The sequence below is a fragment of the Solanum stenotomum genome, chromosome 6 (genome assembly GCF_019186545.1).
Source record: "Solanum stenotomum isolate F172 chromosome 6, ASM1918654v1, whole genome shotgun sequence".
Lineage (NCBI taxonomy): Eukaryota > Viridiplantae > Streptophyta > Magnoliopsida > Solanales > Solanaceae > Solanum > Solanum stenotomum.
In genome coordinates this window covers 28686321-28712741 of record NC_064287.1, presented here as the reverse complement: position 1 = coordinate 28712741, position 26421 = coordinate 28686321, and the positions used below count along the sequence as shown (strand labels likewise).

General features: G+C 31.9%; 1 protein-coding gene across 1 annotated transcript; it reads left to right on the top strand.

The window, feature by feature from the left end:
• The first annotated feature begins 12121 nt into the window (after window positions 1-12121).
• Window positions 12122-15721, top strand: LOC125868641 (uncharacterized). Its single transcript, XM_049549249.1, has 2 exons — window positions 12122-12784; window positions 14931-15721. The coding sequence occupies exons 1-2, from the start codon at window positions 12325-12327 to the stop codon at window positions 15719-15721; spliced, it is 1251 nt and encodes a 416-aa protein (XP_049405206.1). The 5' UTR covers window positions 12122-12324.
• Window positions 15722-26421: the final 10700 nt, after the last annotated feature.

Below are 26421 nucleotides of genomic sequence, written 5' to 3'. Positions count from 1 at the left end.
TATATATATATATATATATATATATATATATATATATATATATATATATCAGAGCCAAGCAACTAAACAAAATTATACTAATGAATAATTTAGTAAAACCTTTGTGGTATATAGAATATGAAACTTTAGTAACAATACTAAAAGTAATAAAAGATTTAGATGAAGATCTAAAAAGAAAAATAGTCTTTAAAGAAGCCCTTAGAATTAAAAGAGAGGAAGAAAGACAAGAATTAATATACAATTCATATAGTTTCCACAATGAAACAAACATGATCGATTTTGAATATTATTCAGAATAAAATGAGTTTAAAAGAAGTCTCTGAACTTTTAAAAGACTTAATAGAAAGTCATAAACAGTTAACCTTACGGTTAAAAATGATTGAAATAGAAATTAACTATATTAAAGAAAATCTTCCAGGAAGAATAACAGAAATAATTAAAAAGACTGAAAATTTTGACAAAAAGGTAAGTCAAAAATATATTAAAGGACTTTGGTCAAAAAAACAAGCAAGTGGAAGCACTTATCAAAAAGGAAGCATGGATGAAATATTAATCCATAAATTTCTTGAGAAACAAAAATTAAAAGAAAAAGATTTATATAATCTAGAAACAAACTTAGAAGAAAATTCTGAAGAAATTAATCCAGATAAAAAGGAACAAAAAGATGAATGAACTTGATGAATTAGTTTATTCAATGGAAGAACTAAGTCTTTCAGAAGAACTGAAAGTATTTACGAACATAGGGGAAACAGGAGGACCCCAAGGAAAATTTGAAGAATCCACTTCAACTTCAATAAAAAGTGAATGGCAAGAACCAGAAAATGAAGATAAAAATTTTGCAAATAAAGCAAAAAAGGAGTATGATTACTCAAAACACTTTCATAACAATAATAGAGTAAAATTCATACCAAATAGACTCCCAACTGGAGATATTGGAGCTCAATTTTTAGACTTGGAATGTAAAAGAGATTCAGAGGATAGCCTAGATCTTTGGTCTCAAAATATGCTCCTATACTTCCTACTAGGAAAAGGAAATTATACAGACGAAGAAAAATACATCATCATGATAAATACTTTCATAGGAAAAGTAAATGATTGGTTTTCTGGATTAACTGAAGATGCAGAAAATATAATTAAAAATGATACCTTAGAAGGATTGAAGGATTCCGTACAAAAAGGTATAACAAATTTAAAACAATACATTGCTAATGAATTCTTTGGAGGACAAGAAATTATAAAAGAAAATAAAGAAGTTATCAGAACTATTGCCAAAGAACAATTAGAAAAACTACAAATCTGTAAAATGAGTTATATTCAAGAATACACCTGTGATTCGAAGAATATTACTATAAACTATTCGATAGCGGTAAGGAAATGGTGCCTTATCTTGAAAAATATTATCAAAAATTACCAGGCTTCTGGGCAAAATACTTCAGAGAAGAATATGAAAGAGAAAATATAAAAGGAGACACCCTAGGACAAAGGATAAATTTTCTAAAAAATAGACTTGGTCAACTATGTATGTCTCATAACATACAACGAAAAGCCAAAAGAATAAATACACAAATCTATTGTAAAGATACTAAGGCATCCACTCAATGGGGATGTGATGATAGACCTTATAAAAAAAGGAAACAACCTAAAAAGGGTTTAATCAAAAGAAAAAATTTTAATAAACAAAAGTATATACCTAGGAAAAAATATTATAAAAAGAAAAAAGAATTTTCAAAAAACAAAACAACAGATAAATGCAAATGCTATAACTGTGGAGAAGAAGGTCATAAAAGTTATGAATGCAACAAGAAAAGAGTTAAGATCTCAAAAATTGATAGAATAGAAATTGATTCAGACTTAGAATCAATAAAATCAATAGAAAGTAATGATTTCTATGAGGAAATATACGAAGAATATTCAACCAGTTCAGATGAATCCGACTAAAAAATGAATAAAGAAATAAAAGAAAGAAATGATTCTGTTCAAATCCTAGAAACAGAAGAAGATCATAGAGGCTACGCCCTAAAAGCAACCTTTGATGGAGAAACATTTAAAAGAATCCAAGGTTTAAAACTAAATCTCAAGATAGAAGATAATTTACTAAGCAGAATGCAGAGAATGTTTGCAAGAGATAAAATCTCTTATCATGAATATCAGGAGATAGAGAAGGTAATAGAAATTACCCAAACCACAGGAAAACATAAACTAAACCTGTTAACAAAACCTATGATAGATCAAATTCTGAGAAAAATTCCAGAAAGAAAAAGAAAGAAACGTTCATTTTGGGAGGAATCCAAATACTAGTCAAATCGACTTTTAAAGAAGGAATCAACTGTCCGATAGTAATAAATCTATCAGACGAAAGATTCATAAATGCCAGAGAAGGAAATCTTGGTATAGTAGAGGGAAACCTAGCCTATACAAAACTCCTATTCACATACTATCCAAAGTATTGTATATCACTCAAAGATGCGGATTTTAATGACGCCTTGAGTCTACATTTTCAGATCAAAAGGAATGATCTGTTTAAACCAGGTAATCATATAATGAGTATATATTACCAAGCATTATACACAGTTACAAATTCAAATTATGGTAAGGTGTATAAAAATAGAGGAATGATCGAAATAGATCAAGAATGTGCAGGAATTGCTAGAATAGTTGAAGCAGAAATTCAACAGGCACAAATTCCAGATGAATATGAAGTTCGATTTGGAAAAACACAAGAAATAGGAAGTACTAGTAACCCTAGACTTTCTATAGAATACGGAAAAAATTCGATTAGGAAAAGTATATCTTATTCTTTAAAAAATTATAAAACTCCAAATATTACAAAAATAAAAGGAAGAATTTTCAATGGAACAGAATGGAAATATCAAGAAATCTTGATACAAACAGGAGCAACTGCTAATCACGTAAAAGGGATCCTAATAGATGGACTACCAATTTACGAAGGTGAGCATTATACCTATCAGACTTTTGAAGGTAATAATTTTAGTTGTAAAAACATGATAGATTTACCTATATAACTAGACACCATAAGGATAACAGTTCCTTGTTATATTACTAATCACGAAAGTGATCAAGAATTAATATTAGGAAATTTATTCCTAAATAAATTAGAAGATTATAGCATCGGGAAGAATGGAATAGAAATGCTATATAAAGGAGAAACTTGTTTCATATCAAAAATATAAATGCCAAAAGAAACAATTTTCAAAGTATCTGTTTTCATAGAAATAACATTCTATGATACAAAATTAACTACATGTTGTAAAATAGACAATGGTTCTGAGGCAAGTCTAGCAAAATCTTTTCTAACAAAAGATTGGGACATAAATAAAAACAACATCTCTATGATTGTAATCACAGGAGATAAAGAAAAACTTACCAAATCAAAAGAAAAGGTAGAAATAATCTTAGGATAAAAAATTGTTGCTATAAATAAATTATTTGCCTATGATAAACTTGAAACAGATTTATTACTAGAAAATGATTTTTTACAACAATTCCAAGATTATCATCAAACTTTGTATATGATAAGCTTAAAAACACCATGTGGACATTTTATCAAAGTCCCAAGAAAACAAAATCCATATAATCTTGAAAAGGATAATGGAAATTTCAAAAGAAAATACTTAGAAAATCTAAGAAAAATAACTTGTAAGTGTCTCAATCTAGAAAGGATTAAAGAAAACCTACAAAAATCTTATGGAGAAAATCCATTAGAAAAATGGGAAAAAAATCATGAAAGAGCTATTTTAACTCTAAAAGATCCTAGTGTAATCATCAGGGTCAAACCCATGCTCTATAATGAAGATGATAAAATTGAATTTAAAATTCAAATTAAAGAATTACTCAGCTTAAAATTAATAAGAATGAGTAAAAGCCCCCATAGTAGCCCAGCATTTATGGTAAGAAACCATGCTGAAATAAAAAGAGGAAAAGCTCGAATGGTTATAAACTATAAAGAGCTAAATAAAAATTGCTTATTTGACGGATATTTTATTCCAAATAAGAATAATTTAATTAACCTTGCAAAAGGTAAAACATATTTCTCAAAGTTTGACTGTAAAAGTGGTTTTTGGCAAATAAAACTAGCAGAAGATTCCATACAGTTAACTGCTTTCAGTACTCCTAATGGACATTATAAGTGGTTAGTTATGTCTTTTGGGCTAAAAAATGCACCACAAATATTTCAAAGAAAAATGGATAAAATTTTCTCTGAAAAAGAATTTTTAATTGTCTATATAGACGATATACTAATATGTTCTAAAACATATGAAGAACATTTGAGACACCTGAAAGAATTTTCAGAAATCTGTTTAAAGAATGGAATCGTGTTAAGTCAGAAAAAAGCTGACATCAATAAAAATGAAATAGAATTCTTAGGAATGATTATTTCAAAAAATGGAATCGAACTCCAATCACACATATCTAAAAAGATAGTAGAATTTCCTGATAAATTAACAACAAAACAAGAAATTCAAAAATTTCTAGGTTGTTTAAATTACGCAGGAGAATTTATTCCAGATTTAGCAAAAAAACGGAATATTCTACAAAAATTAATTAGAAAATCCAATAGACTTGGATGGATAGAAGAACATACACAGTGTATAAAAAATCTAAAAGAAGAATGTGCAAAGTTACCAAAACTTAGATTGCCTGAAGATAGTGACAATCTAGTTTTACAAACTGATGCATCCGATTATCATTGGGGAGCATTATTGCAAACCAATTTGAATGAAATTTGCAGGTACACAAGTGGTACTTTCAATGATGCCGAAACAAGATATTCCACTAATGAAAAGGAATTATTAGCAATTGTTAGAGGAATCAGAAAATTCTCTGCTTTCCTTTTACCAAAACAATTTGTTATTAGAACTGATAATACTTAAGTTTCAGGACTAATATTTAATAAGCTACCATCAGAACCACAATACAGAAGATTGCACAGATGGCAGGTTTTGTTATCTTTTTATTCATTTTCAATAGAATATATTAAAGGAAATGATAATTTTCTTGCAGATTTCATCTCTAGAAACGTCCAATATGGACAATCAGACAAAAATCCTGGTAAACAGGATATATGAAGGAATGAAGAAAGTGGATGAGTCCATTGATGAAAAAAGCCAAAAGCTTTTTAAAATAAGAGATGAGCTCTCAAAGCTATCTGAACAATCTCGGATGATACAATCTGAAATAAATCAGCTTAATGCTGATCAAGCTGAAAACATGAGAGACTTCATACTCTTGTGTGAGCATCTGGACACACGTCCATCTCAGAATTCAAATCTGAAAGGGAGTATTATTCCCAACAAAGTGGCAGGAGATGTCCCACTAGCACCTAGTGCCAAAAACATATCATCGGTAAGCAAGGATATGCCAAATTCTGAATCAAAAGATAAAGAAAAAAGCCTAGCAAATGAAGCCTCAGGCTCATCATCAACGAAAGTTGAAAAAATTATATCTGGGAAACCAGAGAGTAAAACTAACCAAGTTCCATCAGGAACAAAAGTATTTTCTTCTTTTCAGGTTGGAAAGCAACATCCGAAAGAAGAAGAATATCTTGCTTTTACAAGATATATCTATAATCTTCCGGAAGAAAGCGGAGAAACATACGGTGTTTTGGGAACAACAAGTTTGTTTCCTAGAATATCAATTTTTCCTAATGGAATACCGGGCTTTGCAGTTCAATTATATGAATTTGGGTATTTAGATCGAGTGTACACAAGGCCAGATCTAAAGGAATTGTCCCAATTACCTACAAAATTGTTCGAGTCAATTAAAAACTTTGCCCAAGGCAATGGAGTTTACTACAGATTCTACAGCATATCAATGGAATGCCAGGATTTGCAAGCTTATTATCCCACTCTCAATTATATTTCAATTGAGAAAATTAAAGATTTTAATGTTAAGGCAACCGGAGTTGACAAGAAACTTCCACACCTTAATAAAAAATGGATTCAAACTAGAAGAGCATTAGGAATAAAAGCCTTGTATGGGTTTCTAACAAGATTTTACAAAGAAGATTGTAGAGTCATTGATCAAGACAGCGACTGGGTCTTGATTACCAAAGGTAAATCTAAGTCCAAAGAACTCAAAGAGAGAATATTGGACATAGAACTTCACAGGTTAGGAGCCACCGAAGACACTTGGAAACTAGCTTGCAAAATGCTAGATCATGATCACGCTTGATGTAGCATAAACAAAGAAGATGACGTAAGCACTTACGTCAAAGGAAAAAGACAAAGAAGATGACGTAAGCACTTCGTCATAAAGCATTAAAGAAAAGGAATCCTTTTCTTTCCTCAAAAGACAAAAGAAAAGGGCCCTGCATGTCGGCCAATAAATCAAAAGAAGATAATGGAGCATCCATTATCTTATCTTGAAGAATCTTCCGGCCCCAGCAATTATGAAAAGCTAAGGACTGAAGATATAATTATGTAATAGTTTAGGGAGGTCCCTAAGCCAATTTTTCTTTTGTAATAAGTCTCTCCTTATATCTATAAAAGGAGAGGAACTTCATACGATAGAGGCAGACTAAGTTTTCTGAGAGAACATCCATCTTAGAAAAATGTTAGGTACCTCCAAGTATGAGTTTGTGTGAGTAGTACTTCTCCCGTCTGGGAAAGGTATTTCTAATATTGTGAGTAAGTATATATGTAAGTGTGCTGTAAAAATTTGTGATATGAAATAAAAGTCAGTTTTTATACCTCTCTTCTTATACTCCAGTTAATAGTCTAAGTGAAGGTTGCGATCTTCAGCCTTAGGGAGGAACAATAGTAAAGTAACCAAAAGACAGAGGTCGTCAGGGTGAAAAACTGTTCATGGCCTGAAGGGAAAGCTACTGCGGTAGTGATAGGACTATTAATCCAAGAAAGGGAAGGAAGGTATACACGCAAGCTTTTAATTTCATGTTATTAATTTTAATAGTACTCTTATCATATTATATGAATACTCATAATAGAAAGAAATACTTAGTACCTATAGGGAATAAAAATTATTGAGATATCAATCATGCTATTTGCATATCATGCTGTTTGCATAATTACATGTTTAAATTAACATAAAAATGAAATTTGTACAAGCATCCTTGCATACAATAAGAAAAATGTCATGGAAACATAGAAAAGCTTTATTACATTTCGATAAAGCAATTAAAGAAATAGAGCTGGCATATTTGCATACAAGTCATATATATGATGCTATGATTTTCCCTATACATGAAATAAAAATGTATAGAATACGAGAATATTTTGAGTATAAAGATACTCAATCAATATTAAAAAAATATATATTATTTACTGCATAATTACAATGAAAAATATTCAAAAGCATCTGCATCTCATAAGAAAGAGTGCTTGGAAGCATAAAAAGGCTTTATTATATATTTTTTCCATTTTAATTTGACATAAAGTTATAAAAAAATACAGAAGACTTATGAATCTTATCGTCTTAAATTAAAAATATGTCAAACGTAACAAAATTGTCTTTTAATTTTTTTGGTTTAAAAATTTCCATTCGGAAAGTCAAAATTTAAGAATTAGTAAAAAAAATATTATAACTCTTTCAGTGTTTAAAAAATGCTTCAGCTGAGGAATCATGCTATTTACATGATTCAACTTACTCTTCTCAGGAAGCTCCTAATCTCACTGCCCTGTGCTCTGTCAATCTAGTCCCAGTCTTTCCAGCAAGCGAGCGAGTGAGACTGACGAAAAGTCTACTATAACTGGCTCATCTGTTTACCCGAGTTAGACCGCTAGCATCTTACCAACCATCTTCAGTCCCTACCCCCATCTTTCTCCATCCCTCACGAGCAATCGAATTTTTGGAAATGTGAAAGAAATTTTCGGTTAGAGAGCTCATTCAAGCTTGAGGCCTGATCGGATCGCCTGCCTTCTTTCAAGCCCTACTTGAAAGGGTTGCTTTCTTAAAAAAAGCTTTCTTTATTAAGAGTCCTTTAAGAAGCTAAGCTCCTTCAGATAGTAAGATTCGCTAGAAGACTTATGAATCTTATTGTCTTAAATTAAAAATATGTCAAATGTAACAAAATTGTCTTTTAATTTTTTTGGTTTAAAAATTTCCATTTGGAAAGTCAAAATTAAAGAATTAGTAAAAAGAATATTATATATATATATATATTATATTTTTTCCATTTTAATTTGTTTATTTTGTTTTTATTTGACATAAAGTTATAAAAAAGTACAGAAGACTTATGAATCTTATCGTCTTAAATTAAAAATATGTCAAAAGTAACAAAATTGTCTTTTAATTTTTTTTGTTAAAAAAATTCCATTTGGAAAGTCAAAATTAACGAATTATTAAAAAAATATTATATGTATATATATTTTGAACACCCGTGACACATTAGAGAAATATGACCTAACGGTAAAGCGAATTCAAGGAGGATAATGTTTTGTGGTTTCGAGTCCCATATTTTTGCTAACAAGCAGGGACACTCCCTTAAACATTTTTACTTTTTTTTTCTAATTTAAGAGTTTCTTAATAAATACTCTTAAATATATTTAAGTAAAAATAAATAACATATTTTAATATTCTTTTCTTAAAAAAGGCACAAGAGCGTAGCGAGCCCAAATAAATTAAAGGAAATGCACATGGGTCTCCTTGAAGAACGATAGCATGCTTCTTTCTCATATCAATCAAGGCTTTACTTGAGTTTGAAATAAGGGGAAAGAAGTAAGGGTATTGTAGCACCTGCGTGAAAGCCGTTGCACCTTAGCGCATCCCTTTTATTGCAGGAGTGTTAACGACAACCTTACTTGTATTCTATGTTTAGTTACATTACCAACTTTCAATTCTTGTTCAACTTTCAAAGGTTCGAATAGATTGATTTGAAAACTTGTTTTAGGGTTGCCATGTCAGAGAACTTTCATAATCTCTTCTGCCCTCGGATCTAATTCTCTGCTTAGTGACTCAATCTCTCTTTCTTTTGAAGGTGCAAGTGATAACTATTTGAAGGCCTCACACCGACACTAGTTGAACCTCACCTTGAAAATAAGGTGGTAGGCCAACGTTGAACTCTTCAACTTGGCCACTGAAGAAGGGGAAGACCGGGTATGTATGAAAACTAATGTTTTTGGTTTGAGTTCGCTTATACAAGAAGAAATCCTAAATGATCCTTTGCGGGATTGAATTTTTTTATAGTGAAAAATCCATAAAGCACGACCCAAGATCCACGATATGAAAACCAAAATAAGAATAACAAAGCTTAAATAAATCTTTATGTTTAAAAAATATCAACTCACAAAAAATTACTTTTTAGTTTAGTATTTAGTAAATTGAATTAATTAAATTTAAATTTCATGTGACACAAAAGGATCTAAAAGACCCAAACAAATTAAAATAAAAAAATCTGAGGTAATTGATAAAAAAAATTCTAATTAAAAATATGTCAAATTGAACTACAAATACCTCAATTTTTTTGTATCAATATAATGAATCAATCAATTAAGTTTAATATAGTTAGCTTTTTCCCCATAAAGTGCAAGCTGAAATAATCGATAATTACAATTAAATTTTTATTTAACCTTTAAATCATATATTTTTAAATTATTTATATCTTCCTATTGAAAGAGAAAAAGGGTTTTGCTTTACCTTAATTAAAGAGTTGTGGCTATAGCCTTGGTCCATTCAAAAATTAAAGAAAATTAGGTTCTATTGTTTTGCTCGATCTTCTACAGCGCAACTGCACTTTTGCTCTTCATCTTCTCACATAGTCGATCAGAGCTCATTGGTATGTCTCATTTTTTACTTCAATCTTATTCTCTCCTCATACTTCTATGGCCCTTTTCTCCTCTGTTCAATTCTTCGCATCAAAATACTATATTCTTATTTATGAATAGATTTGTCATAACTATGAATTGAAGTTTCATTTATATGTGGATTCATTGTTTGCCTTTGTGTTCCTGCACTAATTACTGAATAGGGTTTCTCTATTGATTCGAGGCGACTCATAGCAGTAGTTGTTAAGAGTTCTATTTTTTGGATTGACCTTTGAGTTTAAACAATGCATCTAAAGGAAGAAATAAATTAGGGCTTGTCGTACCAAGTTCATAAAAGACATAGTAGTAAGAAGTAGAGAACCAGGAAAAATAGGAATAAATTGTTAACATAGGACTTGTCATTCTGTTATCGTATACACATAGACGAAGTTGTACTTTAGATAAAAATGGTAGGTAGGATAAAATAGGAGTCAAAATTCCGTGTGTCGATGATCGCTTTTACTCCGAATGACTCTGTGATCGTTAAGGTGTGAGAACGGCAAGGATAAACAAATGGTCATTGCTTTTGAAGTGTAAGTTGTTGCTAAGGTGTTAATCACAAGAATTGTAATAATTGAAGGAATATATAAATGAATCATAGATTTTGTAAAAATTGCCGACAATTATGTGCAACAGACATTCAATAACAAGTAACATAAGTAAGCAGGAAAAAAAGTAAATTTCCTAGCTAGATGTTAATTTACAATGTCAATTCAGTTGGTCCATTATTTCCCCGGTAAACAGATTGGATAAGTTTCTGGAATTGTTAGCTCCCTGTCTTTAGCTCAGTAGAATATTCGGGGAATTCATATGGTTGTTTCACAAGTTTAAGCCTAAGTTTGCTTCTTGTAACCTGCATCTTCTTGATGCCTTTGTTGTATGATATTTTTACTTCACATAAAACAAATGGATTTGGTGGACTCTTGACTATCTTTGCGTTAGTTACCATATTGTTTGTTATTAGCTTATTGCTACCTGGTTTTTTCATTATTTTTACAGTGGTGTCATCACTGTTGCATTTCCTTTTCACGCTTGATTTTTATATGCTTTATTTGAGATGAAAATCTATCAAACTTAGCCTCTCTACCTTTGTAGGGGTAAGGTTGCAATATGCACCACCCTCCCTAAACCACCCTTGTGAGATTACTTATATTATTGACATTTCTTCTATCGAATGAGCCCCATTTCTGCTTGTTGGTTTAAACACGTAAATCTTCTTTAGCAATTAGGCATGTCAATTGGGATAGGGCGGGGTAAAACACACCCTTAACAGGAGAGGAGAACAACTAAATGGGGCAGGGCATGATCAATATTATTTATTTAATATACATAATAGAGCAGGGATACTAGGCCAACCGTATTGCAGTTTATTGTTTACTTGTTGGAATACAAAAGAGCAGAGTTGTTTTGCACATACTTGAAATTTGTCACATAATTTATGGAATTTGACAACCAAAAGTGCATCAGTTGAAAAACTTTATAGTAGTTGGTGTGGTAAGGCCTAAAGCTCAAGTGTTGGGGGCAACCTGTCAAAAATTATAGACAACAATATGGTTATCAAAACAAATCACACCATTTTAGTACATTGAATAAGTTATTGTTTGGAGTCCCTAAAAGCTACTTTTCACTAGTATTCCATCATTGATGGAATATTTATTTTAATTAAAAGAATCATGCATGTGCTTCTAATAATATTTATTTGATAATTGCTATGTTTGTACAGTTGATCATGGATAAAGGCTGGATGCATGAACCAAAATTCTCTAAAAGATATGTTGTGGGTGTTCAATCTTTTATGCAACTTGTTCGGTCTCACTTTGATCGAAATTCTAAAGTTCGATGCCCATGTCAAGATTGTTTAAATATTTATTTGCAAACACAAGAAGTAGTGTATGACCACCTATTGATCCAAGGAATTATGGGAAATTACGTGCAATGGATCTACCACGGGGAACAATCCCTAATGAGAGATGATAGTGAAGTGATTTATAGTGAGGATGAAAATGATGAACATGACAATGATGATGGAATTCACACTATGTTAGAAAAGGCCAGTGGAAGATCTTTTGCTGATTTTTCAGAGGAGACAACTGGTAATAATGTCTCTGATGATATGAGTGACAAAGAAGCTAAAAAGTTTGACAAATTGTTGAAAGAAGCTGAATGTGAATTATACCCAGGATGTAAGAAATTGTCAAAGCTTTTGTTTGTTGTGAAGTTGCTACACTTGAAAGTGTACAATCAATGGAGTAATAAGTCATTTGATATGTTGCTGGAGTTATTAAACGAGGCATTGCCTACAGGTGAGACACTTCCTAAATCATATTATGATGCTAAAAACATGTTGCAAGGTTTGGGATTAGGATATATTTCGATCCATGCTTGCAAAAATGATTGTGTTTTGTACTGGGCTTAACATAAAGATAGGCAGGAGTGTCCACATTGTGGTACTTCGAGGTGGAAAATTGATAATCGAAGGGAGAAAAAGATTCCACATAAAGTCTTGCGGTATTTTCCATTAAAACCGAGAGTTCAAAGATTATTTATGTCTAAAAAAACAATTGTCGACATGAGATGGCATAAAGAAAAACATCTTGATGAGGAAAATGTGTTAAAGCATCCCGCTGATTCTGAAGCATGGAAAGAATTTGACAAGAATCATCCCTGGTTTTCACAAGAACCCCGTAATATTAGACTCGGTCTTGCAACTGATGGTTTTAACCCATTCGGTAACATGAGCACATCGTATAGTATGTGGCCTGTCATTCTCGTTCCTTATAATCTTCCTCCTTGGAAATGTTTTAAGGACCCATTTATGATAATGTCATTGCTTATTCCTAGTCCTCAAGCACCAGGAAAGGATATTGATGTTTATTTGCATCCTTTAATTGATGAGCTCAAAGATTTATGGAGTGATGGTGTAGAGACATTTGATGCATCAACTGGGAAGTGCTTCAAGATGCATGCCGCTGTTTTATGGACCATAAATGACTTTCCAGCTTATGGTAAGTTCTTANGAATTTGACAAGAATCATCCCTGGTTTTCACAAGAACCCCGTAATATTAGACTCGGTCTTGCAACTGATGGTTTTAACCCATTCGGTAACATGAGCACATCGTATAGTATGTGGCCTGTCATTCTCGTTCCTTATAATCTTCCTCCTTGGAAATGTTTTAAGGACCCATTTATGATAATGTCATTGCTTATTCCTAGTCCTCAAGCACCACGAAAGGATATTGATGTTTATTTGCGTCCTTTAATTGATGAGCTCAAAGATTTATGGAGTGATGGTGTAGAGACATTTGATGCATCAACTGGGAAGTGCTTCAAGATGCATGCCGCTGTTTTATGGACCATAAATGACTTTCCAGCTTATAGTAAGTTCTTAAATTACTTACTTATCTAATGTCTAATAATTTATACTGTTTATGTATCGGAGTATTCATATAATATTGTAAGAGCATCTAAGGATATACCTTAGTGGTCAATGAAGTGGGTTGAGCACCATAAGGTCTTAGATCAAAATCCTAGGTGGTGTCTTCCCATATGTTCTATCCTTGGTGAACAACATTCAATTCCACTCTTGCTTGCTCAACCTTTAATGTGATACTAAGGAAATCAATTTTGGTCAACTTTTTCAAGGGCTCTTTAAGAGCTTTCAGTTTCTCCCATATGTTCTTCATTTTGTTTGTAGCTTTGTTTACTTTCCAGCTCTTCTGTACAATATCCATAAAGGATAAATGTTTTACCTATACATTGAAAAATCTTAAAGGAACTTTACTTTTTAAGTTGTTACTTTTTGTTGTTAACTGTGCATAAGATCCACTGAGCAGCCATGGTATGTTGATCCTTGAGCTAATAGTTCTAGTGCATCCAATAGAAGATTTCATTTCTTCTGAAGTGTTGAATTCATATATAACTGTGAGAAAACATTCAATGTTGTTATTTCTTCCTTGTATGTGGCAACAGATGAGTTGTGTATCATCTGAAATTATTTTGACCGATAGCAGCTGTTGTCCCATATAATCCAGACTCATCCATTGGCGGCATGTTGATAGTTGTGGAGCATCTATTTTGATAGCTTTGTGTTCTTTCACACTTATTTCCATAAATTTGATTAATTTGATCTTATTATATTTCATTTAGCTCTTCAATTCCTTTTGTTTCTACCTCTTGTTAACCCCTCACACATTCCAGAACAACCAGTTCATTAAAGAGAATCAGTTCCCCTTTCGAAATGGGATGGTGTTCTTGAATCACTTTTCTTTTGTTACAATTCCTCCATACTTTTTCTAGTATGCCTTCCCAACCCAACTAAGGGAAGTTGATGTTATATAGTTCTGGATAGTAGCTGATAATAATTGTTTGAAATTTGTTGTTGGACTCTTGTTTATCACGAAAATCTTCTCATGGGTTTGGGGCACCTCTTGCCTACAACTAAACTGAGGGTGCTGCCCCACGTGGGGCACTTCTTGATATCAGATTGAGGGAGCTTTCTCTGTAAATGTTCTTTTTTTCTTTTCTTTCTTTTTCATAAATAGTATAGCTTTCATTCATAACCAAAGCATTGTACAATATAGCATCAGCAGCCTAGACAAGTTGCTCCTACATACAACCAAGTTTTTTTCACTAAGCCATTACAAATCAATCAAGAAACCTATGAATTATCAAAAGGGATAGTTTGGTAGTATAGTCAGCCATAGTATGAATTTATATCTAGGATGTGTCTTTGGACGTAAGGCAAGATGTTTCCAGGCAACTTTGGGTTGAACAGGCATTAAGGTTACATACATCTTATGGATTGAAAATTTATTTCCAAGTTGAGTTGTACCAAGTTGTTTTTGTATTCTCCCATGACTGTTCAGCCTGGTTGTCAAATTATTTCTAGATGTCAGGACGTTCCTCACTGCCCAGGAAGCACTCTTGGGAATCTGGATTTGAGCAATATCACCATGCTTGATATAGTAGCTATATACCTATTGAACCCAAAAACAATCCTTCTTCCTGTCGATATCCCACAGTAGCTTTCTCTGTAGATGTTCACTTAAGAATGATTGCTTTTCAGAACACTATCGATGTTATTATGCATGTTCTATGTTATAGTAAAGGTTATAAAATATTACTAAGCATATTTTTTATTTATGAATCAGGTAATTTATCTGGATGGAGCACAAAGGGATACATGGCATGTCCTACTTGCAATAAGGATGCGTCTTCACAAAAGGTAAGAAGTAAAACTTCTTACACGGGTCACCGTCGGTATCTTGAACCTAGTCACTCATGGAGAAAAAGCAAGAAATTTGATGGTAAGAATGAAAAAATATTGAAACCAAAAGAGTTATCAGGAGATGATGTCTTAGGACAATTAGATTTACTAAGTACTTATAGACCAGGTAAGCACTCCAATAATAATAAAAAGAAACGTCGTCCTGAAGAGTTGAATTGGGTGAGGAGAAGTATTTTTTTTGAGTTACCATACTGGAAGAGCTTGAAGTTGCGGCGTAATTTAGATGTAATGCACATAGAAAAAAATATTTGTGAGAGTATTTTGGGGACATTATTGGATATAGATGGGAAAACTAAGGACAAATATAAAGCAAGACAAGATCTTAAGGATTTGAACATAAGAAAAGAACTATGGTTGCAACATGATGGTTCCAGTTGTACAATGCTAGCAACTTGTTATGTTATGTCAAAGAAAGAGAAAAAAAAGTTTTGGGAATTTTTGAAATCTATTAAATTTCCTGATGGTTATGCTTCAAATATTTCAGGGTGTGTAAGTGTGGATGATGGTAAGATATCTAGACTTAAAAGTCATGACTATCATGTTTTGTTACAAAGAGTGTTGCCTATTGCTCTTCGTGGATTTGTAAATAAAGATGTCTCTTTAGCATTAATTGAGTTAGGTCATTTCTTCCAAAGATTATGTTGTAAAACTTGAGAAGAGATGACTTAGAACAACTTGAAACGGATATAATTATTATATTATGTAAGCTTGAGATGATCTTTCCACCAGTTTTTTTTGATGTTATGATACATTTGGTTGTGCATTTACCGCGAGAGGCTATGTATGGGGGACCAGTACAATATCGTTGGATGTACAAAATTGAGAGGTTCTTGTGCAAGCATAAGCGTTATGTACGAAACAAGGCACGCCCAGAAGGTTCTATTGCAGAAGGCTATATTATTGATGAATGTTTGACATTTTGCTCTATGTATCTTACTGACATTGAGACTAGATTTAATCGTCAACATCGAAATTATGATGGATCTAGAAACAAAGGTGAAGATTTTCTGGACATATTTTCAAAGAGTTCTAGACCATATAGAGATGGAATATATGATGTCATTCCAAAGAAAGATTTTGATATGGCTCGGTGATATGTGCTTAATAATTGCGAAGAAGCAGAACCTTTTCTTCAGTACGTAATTTTTCTATTTATCTAAGTTGATATTTTATTATTTTAAATTATTTTTAAATTATTTTATTTTGCATGCAGAGAACATAAAGAAGAATTGTTGAAACAAATTGTTGTGAATATAGAAGATAAACACCGACAACAATTTCCTTTATGGTTCAAGAGAAAAGTAAGTGATTTTAAGATAATAATCTTGTTATAGTGTTTAAATTTTTATTTTTCTTTACTAATTAAACGCTATAATTTTTTGTTGTAGATTCAACAATTATATAATAAGGAAAAGTTAATGTCTATCAAGAAATTATTTCCTTTGGCAATAGGACATGATGTGCGCGGAAGAACACATACTGGTTGTATTGTAAATGGTGTCAGTTTTCATGTTCAACGACGCGATGAATTGCGTAAAAGTTAAAATTGCGGTATAGTTGTTGCAGGCTACCATGGAAATGAGGTAATTGATTTTTATGGTATTATAGTTGACATCCTTGAGTTAGAGTATGTTGAGGAGAATCGAGTTCTCCTATTTAAATGCAAATGGTTTGATCTTCGCAAGAAAACAAGGATGCGAAAAGATAATAATTTTATGAGCATTTGTGTTAAAAGATTTTGGTATGAACATGATTCTTTGTACTAGCTACACAAGCAAAACAAGTATTTTATATTGATGATCCAAAATTGAGGGAAAATTGGTGAATTGTGCTCAAATTTCAAGATAGACATTTATATGATGTGCCAGAGAAGGAAAATTCAGAGCCAGAAAGAGATGAGTTGCACATTACAAATGATGAAGTGTATCAAGATATTTCACTTGAAAATGATTCAACTGTCAATGATACAGTGGATATATTGAGTCAACTACATAGAGATGACGTTGATTCAATTATCTTAGATGCAAATGTAATTAAATTGGAGGCTCAAACAGAACATGAAGTTGAAATTGATGACAATGAAGATGATTCTGACCAAGAGGATGACACTATGATAGAGTACATCAGTGATCATGGGGAGAATGAAGGTAATACTAGTACTAATGATGATGAAGTTGATAGCACATGTGATGGAGACGATATTGGCTTGTGATGTAACCTCATCATACTAAGTTCATTTGCTTGTTAATAGTTCTTCTAAATTATGTATATCTTGTTAAAATATTATCAAAGTAGTGGCCTTATCGCAATAACTTAAATTTTATTATTCTATCTTTTTTCCATGTTTTTTTTCATTCCTTACTATTCTTTTATGTATCCAAAAGATTTTTTCCCCTGAAGACACCCGCCCCCCCCCNCCCCCGCTACCTTGCTAACAGTTTTAGGTTTTTCTCTTTATGTGTAGGGATCTTTATGGACTGAATGTAAAAGAAGATCAAAATTGCAGGTTTGCCTCACACAGTTAACTATTCTAATATCATTACCTTGTTTGAATTCACTTTAATGTGTGTAGATTTTAGTTTGAGGCCTGCAAATGAATAAACATGTCACTTTTTCTACATGCACTATCTCGTGATCGTAAACCTTTTTTGACAAATCCATAATTTGATGTTGCTACAACCATCTCTACTGTGTTTAAGAAAATGTTTGGCCATAAAGACAAGGCAGTGCAATGGGATTGACATGTTGGTAAGCACTTATGTTGTCATCTTTTCTTGTTTCTTCTTGAAAGACTTGAATGTGACTTGGCTACACGTTCTTCTTAAACCATTACCATGTTTTGGGAGCACCTAGAATCCAATACAACTTTTCGTATCTCAGAAACAACTAGTAATATGTTTAGGAGATCCACAGAGTTGTTTAAAAGTATATAAGTGATAAACTATTGATTCTTGCTATGAACTAAATACATATGTCAAGCTTTTCATCCCTTTTCTATTGATGGAACCAACTTCATTTGAATCAGACAACTCAGTATCAAAGCACTTACATATGTGTAAGTCATTTTCAATTTCTTAGACATTGTGAGATCCCTAAAATCAACATATACCAAGGGTAAAGAGGGTTGTTCGAAATGGTAATGTAAACCTCAAGAGTACTAACATGTTCATCAACTAGCATTGTATGGGTGATAAGTGAAGTCACTCCCTCATATTGTCTTAATCCTTTGGAACCAACTCCTCTTGGATATTTATAATAGGAACCAACTTCTGTTGAACCACATCCTTTGAGCCTCTACTTCCAATTTTTCCTTGTTCCCTTCTTTGGAATAACCATACTCAAAGGTAGACTCCTTCGGTGTAAAAGGGAAAAAGTAGATAGGTGCTGAAATTTCTTATGCCAAATAGTCATTAGATTGGGAAGTGTCGGTCTCTCCTTTATAAAACATTTCATCAAACACCTTGTACGTATCAATGTCGCATTCGCATTTATATTACTCACTGAGGTTTCTAGGAACAAATGCCACTTGGTTGATATATGGTAGGTAACCTTTGTGACTGCATACCATAGTTGTTTTAAGGCTATCCTATCGGTTATTGGTGAGTCAACTAAACTTTCGCCATGCCCTGCATTTGTTCATCCACATAGAAGCAATACAACCACTTTAAATTTGCCGCAATCTTACGATGAGTGGTCGTATTGCTTCTATGTGGATGAACATACGCAAGGCATGAAAAAAGTACAACACACTTACCGAGGGCTGATAGGATAGCCTCAAAACAACGTTGGTACTCAGTCACAAAGGTTACATGCCGTATATTGACCAAGATACATATGTTCCTGGAAACCTCCCAAACAATAGATTTGATATGATAGTGTTTAGGTGAACACTTATTACAGTAACAAGTCTAATAACATTGTGTATCTTTGGTACAAAAATGGTGGCTACCCACCTTGTTTCACAATTACAATCACTTCCTAAATCTCTCAAATACCCTTCAAACCCATCACCAAAGTTCTCATTTTTAAACCTTTGAAGCCTATTTCAAGAAATATAAGCACAAGGGCAGTTGAGCTCATTTGATTGTCTGTAAAATTATGGTTTGATGTGGAACTCAGAAATTCCCTCGATATTTTTGTTCTTGTCAATGTTGATATTATATATTTGAATTGTTCCACTTAATGAATTTTCCCCTAGAAAATAATTAAAAATGATATGACAATGTGTATTTATTTGAAACGGACAAGACTGGTTATTGTTATCATTTTTCGAAAAGGGCATTTATTTCATGTTATTTTCTAATAATTATACTAATATGTTTTTTGACTTTTGCCCATAAAAAATGTTTATGGCTCAGTGTTCTTATTGAGTTAGTGACTAACTCCCCACTATATATTTTTTTTACCGAGATTACAAGTGACATTGATGAGGCTTTCTTTAGCTAGAGTGCATGAGTTGACAAATGCACGTGAGCAGACATTGATTTGCGTTGACAAGAAGTTTATTTATTTGCTATCGCCGTTTTCTTTTAAATTTTTAGAGTCGTTCCGTTAGTCATTTCACTAGAGTCATGAGTACTCTTTCGTTATTAGTGACTTGTGATAGTATTAGACTTTTTTTCGTATTTGGAGATGAATTTAGTGTTATTATAATCCTAATAGATTATTGATGAATATTATGACTTGTTTTGGTGATATTAGTTGCATAAATTATTGAATTTGAGACAGGGAACTTTTTAGATAGGCCCAAAAACAGGGGAAATCCTGCCCAATTTTATGTAAATTTTCATCAAGGCATACCTTTAGGACACAAGCAATATAGTTATTGAACCCATATCATGCATACACACAAGAAGATTATTTGTGGAAAGTAATCTAAGTGAAATTATTTAAGTTTCTTAGAGTTGAATTAAATATTGTGACAATGTGATTGTGCAGTTAAAATAAATGATGGAATGGTTGGGAGTGAATATTTTGTTTAAATTTTGTTTGTAAGATTGGTGATATTGCTTTATGATATACTTGTGATGTTATAATATGTTGGCATTTTTAGTGTTAATATATATATTTTTTGGTTTGATTATGAGATCTTTATGTTAATTTTAGCGGTGGTTGCTAAAGAATTGCGTTCTGCAAACTATGAGAAACTTGAAGAATTGTAGAAATTTTTAATAGTTTTGGAAGCTTTGTTTAATTTTTTTTATTCAAACTACTCTCAGTGGTGTTTAGGCATTTTATCTTTTTTATTATGTGGTGTCTATATATTATATGCAATATCGTCTAATATTTTAGAAAAAGAATTATATTTGTGTGGTGTATAATATATAATATTTCACTAAAAAAAGTTTTGTTAGTTAAAAATGTTTTTAAAATTAATAATATTATAATTTATAAATATGATTTTTTTCCATATCCAATAATTTCTCTATTCAACTACCAAATTTAGGTTATAGCCATTTGAACATATAAATTTTTTTTGTGACAAAATTTCATTGTAACTAAATTGTAGGTTAAATAGAGACAATAATAAAATTGTCACTAATTGTTTGAACTATTAGTGACAAAAATTAAGGTTACAATTGAATAATAAAAAATTGCATCTAATGTTTACAATGATTAACTACAAAACTCTAGTTTGTCGCTAATGTATCAATATATTTTTTCCGACAAAGTTTTTCGTATAAAAAAATTAACTATTTGAGGACAAAAAATGGTTTGTCACTAATGTATCAATATATATTTTGAGACAACAAAATTTTGTATAAAAAATTATCTAATTTTAAGACAAAAAATGATTTGTCACTAATGTATCGATATAATTTTTGTGACAAATCCTTTTCGTATACAAAATTTAACTAATTTTAGGACAAAAAATGGTTCGTCACTAATATATAAATATATTTTTTGCGAAAAAAGTTCTTTGTATCCAAAATTTAACTAAATTAGGGACAAAAAATGGTTTGTCGCTTAATGGGAACATTATTAGTGACAAAATAATGTGTCACAAATAACTTCAAATCCGTGGCTAATAGTGCTCATTAAATGGCGCCAATTCATTTTTTGGTGGGAAACTTTAGTGGACAAAATTTTGCTACGAATTTTTATGTTTTGTCATTAAAAATATGTGGATCGTATATTTAAGCACAAATTATAATTTTTGTCACTTAAAGTGAACAAATAGTGACGAATTTCATGTCGTAGCTAATAATTTCGTAGCTGAATATCATATTTGTTGTAGTGTAATTGCGGAGATGACTGATGTCAGAGTTGACAAGAGTGTGGAATGTACTTCAACATTTGTATATATGTGTCCATGATGTATGCTTTTTAATGCAATTGAGTTTATTTTAGTGACGCGGAATATGCTGCCAGTGGTGCCATCGAGAATGGCAATGTTTAGTGAAGAATAGTTAGGTGAAGAAGGTGAAGAAACCGAAGGTTACTGCTGTTGAGGCTGTTACAATGATTGACAACTCTGATCTCAATGTTTTTCTAGTTGATATATCAGTGAGTTGTGAATTTGAAAAATCTAATATGTATTGTGCAATTCTTCTGTGAAGCTAATTTCAAATCGTTGATACCCAGTTTAATAGTAATGTTAGTGAATCTTATGTGTTTGTGTGTATTCTCAATGAATTTCAATTATGTGCAGATTGTTAAGCCTCTTGCCATTTTGAGTTGAGTTGTAATAAGTAGCAATCTGATTTTTTTGTCATCATTTCACCATTGACATTGTTGAGTTCTGGCTGTTGGACCAAACCATTCAACCATGTGAAAAGAACATTTGGTGGGACTAAAGAAGGTATTGTAGGTTGTTAAGATAAGTGTGCTTCTTGAAGTGGTTCGTTAAATTTCATAGGGAACTCGTTTGAATTTAGTACATTGAAATGGTCGAGTCTAGATCTTGGTTCCAGCCATTTAATCCAGCGAAGAAATCATATGGTTGAACTAAAAAAGGCACTACAAGTAGTTGAGGTAAGTATTCTTCTTGAAGTGGTCGTTGAAGTTCATAGGGAACTCATTTGAATTTAGTACATTAAAATTGTCGAGTTCTGTGTATTCGTTCTACCTGTTCAACCCTGCGAAGAAATCATTCACTGGAACCAAAAAAGGTACTGCAGGTGGTTGAGTTAAGTATATGCTTCTTGAAGTGGTTTGTTGAAGTTCATAAGGGACTCGTTCAAATTTAGTACCTTGAAATTGTCGAGTTCTAGTTGTTGGTTCCAACCATTCAATCCTGTGCAGAGATTATTTGATTCAACTAAAGAAGGTACTACAGGTAGTCACTGCAAAAAATAATAAATTTTGTGATAATTATTTAGCGATAATAATATAATTACTGCCATTTTATTATATTTAGTGCCAATAATATAATAAAGATATTTATAATCAATACTTTATATAAATATCACTAGAGGCTTTGGCACTCTGAATACAATAATATTAACTCAATTGTCACTAAATATTTCTACGACATAAATATTTTTGCTAAAAGAAAAATCTATTGTCACTAAATGACTATTTTTCTATAGTGGTTGAGGTAAGTATATTTCTTGATGTGGTTTGTTGAAGTTCATTGGGGACTCATTTGAATTTAGAACATTAATATTGTTGAATTCTAGATCTTGAATCCAACCATTCAACCCTGCGAAGAAATCATTTGATGGAACTAAAGAAGGTATATCAAGTGGTTGAGGTAAGTACACTTCTTGAAGTGGTTTCTTGAAGTTTATAGGGAACTCATTCGAATTTAGTATATTGAAACGGTTTAGTCCTAGATCTTGATTCTAGTCATTCAACCATTGCGAAGATATCATTTGGTTGAACTAAAGAAAGTAATTCAGGTGGTTGAGATAAGTATATTTCTTGAAGTAGTTCGTGGAAGTTCATAGGGAACTCGTCTGAATTCAGTTTATTGGAATGATTTCTAGAAATGTATTGAAATGTTCCATTCAACAACGAAACTCAAGAATGTGTGGCAATATATGTATAAGCACCTAATAGAACCAAGTCAAATATCTGAACAGGAGACTAATAATCCCATGTTCAACATTTGAGCTAGCATCTTATTATGACAAAATCTTCTCTCAATCTTTTATATCATCATAATGAGAGTTTGAGATTGATACTAAAGATTCTAGTTATTGCTTGTGCCATGTGCTTGAGATCCATGGGTTCGAGTCGTTTGCTGGGATATGTGATGTGATATTGATTGTGTATAAAAATGAAATTTAGATAGATTTGGTTACTTTTGTAAGTTATTTTTTTTTCTCTAGTAAATCTTTCAACCTCCTAATCAAGTTGTGAGGAAGAGAGGTACAAAAAGCATGAAAGAGATTAATAAAATAGTCAAAGTAATGCTATTGATAAGATTATTAGGCGAAGACCATAAATTGGATGGGTGGATCTTCATGCCACATTTATGGAAGTTGTGCAACAACTTGGTGAAGGTGTTGAAATCGAGGAGGATGGATCTTCATGCCACATTTATGGAATCTAGGAAACAACTTGGTAAAGGTGTTGAAATCGAGGAGGATGGATCTTCATGCCACATTTATGATAGTTGTGCAACAATTACTTGGTGAAGGTGTTGAAATCGTGGAGGATGGATCTTCATGCCACATTTATGCAAGCTGTGCAACAACTTGGTGAAGGTGTTGAAATCGAGCAAGATGGATCTTCATGCCACATTTATGCAAGCTGTGCAGCAACTTTGTGAAGGTGTTGAAATCGAGGTGGATGGATCTTCATGCCACATTTATGCAAGCTGTGCTACAACTTGGTGAAGGTGTTGAAATCGAGGAGGATGGATCTTCATGCCACATTTATGAAAGTTGTGCAACAACTTGGTGAAGGTGCTGAAATCGAGGTGGATGGATCTTCATGCCACATTTATGGAAGCTGTGTAACAACTTGGTGAAGGTGTTGAAATCGAGCAGGATGAATCTTCATGCCACATTTATGCCAGCTGTGCAACAACTTGGTGAAGGTGTTGAAATTGATGAGATTGGTGATCCAACTACTGAGGTGATAGCATCGAGGAGTGCTCAACAACAAACAACCAACGAGTGTATTGTTGAGGTAAATATGATTCTTGAAGTGGTTCATTGAATTTCATTGGGAATTCATTTGAATTTTGTACATTGTAACGATTTCCATTATCCGAGAAATGATTAAACATATAGAAATGATGTCCACAGTAATGAGTGTCAATCTGATTTTCTGTCCTTTTGCCATTGAAATCATTGAGTTCTAGATTTTGGATCAAACCATTCAATCTTGCGAAGAAATCATTTGATGGAATTAAAGACGGTACTACAAGTGATCTAGGTAAGTATGTTTATGTTTCTTGAAATGGTACGTTGGAAAATAACTTATCTATTATATAGGATTTCATCTTCTCTATGGTGACATTAATCAAAGGGAAATAATCTGCAAGTCGAAGTGCTTTTTTATTTCTCAATTACAAGTTCTTAAATAGATAAAAGTTATATTAATAACAGAAAACATCAATTACTCCTAATTTTTCTGATCAAAACAATTCCACTAATCTTGTTGCCTAAAGACCAGAAAATAATTTATTTAACTCCTAAACACTAACAACAAACAAACCACTAACGCACAATAAACTAGTAATTGTATATATTTACGTAACTATATAGTTGAATTTAAGGAATAAATAATTTCAATTGAAAAAAAATATGAAAAAAGACAAATAATAATAATAATAATAATGTGTGTTTTGATATAAGCTTAAGTAACTTCAAAAAGTTATGTATATTTGAGAAAATTTTAAGTGTAAGACAAGGCAAAAAAAAAGCACGTGTATTAATTTATTTTAAATACAAGGCAAAGAAAATAAGATTTTTTAAAAACAAAAAATCTTTGTGAAATTTGTGCCTCCACGTAAATAGAGTGTGACTCTGAAATTTGTGTCATAGTTTAAGAAGGGTATAAGTTGATAGAAAAAGATGAATATAGAGACATTTTTTAGCAAAATAAGTGAAAACAAGATATTCTTTTAACCTTTTCCCATAGTCCACAGGTATTTTAAATCTTTTTCCTACTACAATAAGGTAATTGGAGTAAGGCTGCATATCAGATGGTTCGGAATCCTAAACCATTAAGAACCATTAAGATATTGACTTATCGGTTTATTGGTTATTGATCGTTATCGATTTAACCGTTAAGATTTGACACAAAACATAAATAATTAAAAATCACTTAGAAGCATAATGATAAACCAAATAAACCTTGCACATGAATTAATAAATCGTATCTTGCTAAAAAACAACACTAACAAATTGTAGAATAACCGAAAGTTTGAGATTGTCAGAAATAAAAATATGAAACTAAATTCTAAGGCAAGGACTTTATATACCAAAATAGTATAAATATAATTTATTAATTTATTATCGGGTTAACAGTTAACCCGTTAAGGAAAAACCTCAAACAGTTGAGAACCGATAATAAAAAAATCAAAACCGTTAAACTAATAACCCATTACCGATAAACCAATAACTTTATTTTTGGTTTGGATTATCGGTTTCAGTTCAGTTTTGAACAGCCCTAAATTGGAGTTTAGAGTGTAGAAAACCTTCTTCTTCTTAGTTGATTATCCTTATATAGAGATCAGAGGCGGAGCCAGGATTTGATGTTCGTGGGTTCTAAATTTTAAAATAGAACAACATATTAATCTAATATAACAACCGTTAAATTACAATTATATATATATATATTTATATATTACCTTAAAAGCATGAACTCCTAACTTGAATGTTAAATTACTATAATATCCCTAACTTAGGTTGTGACTTTTTCAATAAGTTGTGACTTTTCCGATAAGTTGTGACTCTTTTCAAAGGGTTGCAATTTTTCGATGAGTTGTGACTTTTCCAAAGAGTTGTGACTTTTTCAATAAGTTATGACTTTTCCAAAGGGTTGTGACTTCTCGGAAAGGTCACTTTTTCGATGAGTTGTGACTTTTCCGATAAGTTATGACTTTTTCCAAAGGGTTGTGATTTTTCCAAAGAGTTGTGACTTTTTCAATATATAGTGACTTTTTCAAAGGGTTGTGACTTCTCAGAAAGGTCATGAATTTTCAGATAAGACACAAAAAACACTTGTTCATACTACCCTTTGTTGACTATAAATAGAGAGACTTCCTCTCATTTTTCAACCACAATTTTTTTTAATCTCCTACTCTTCTTCTTGCATTCTAAATTTTTTTGTGCGATTTATTGTCGTTGAGTGAGTTCAAAGTTTAGCGGAACATGAGGTACCACTATATCGATGAAGTAAATCGTTCTATCCTAAGAAGGTACATTCCATAACCCCGAGTACTTAAGGAAAAT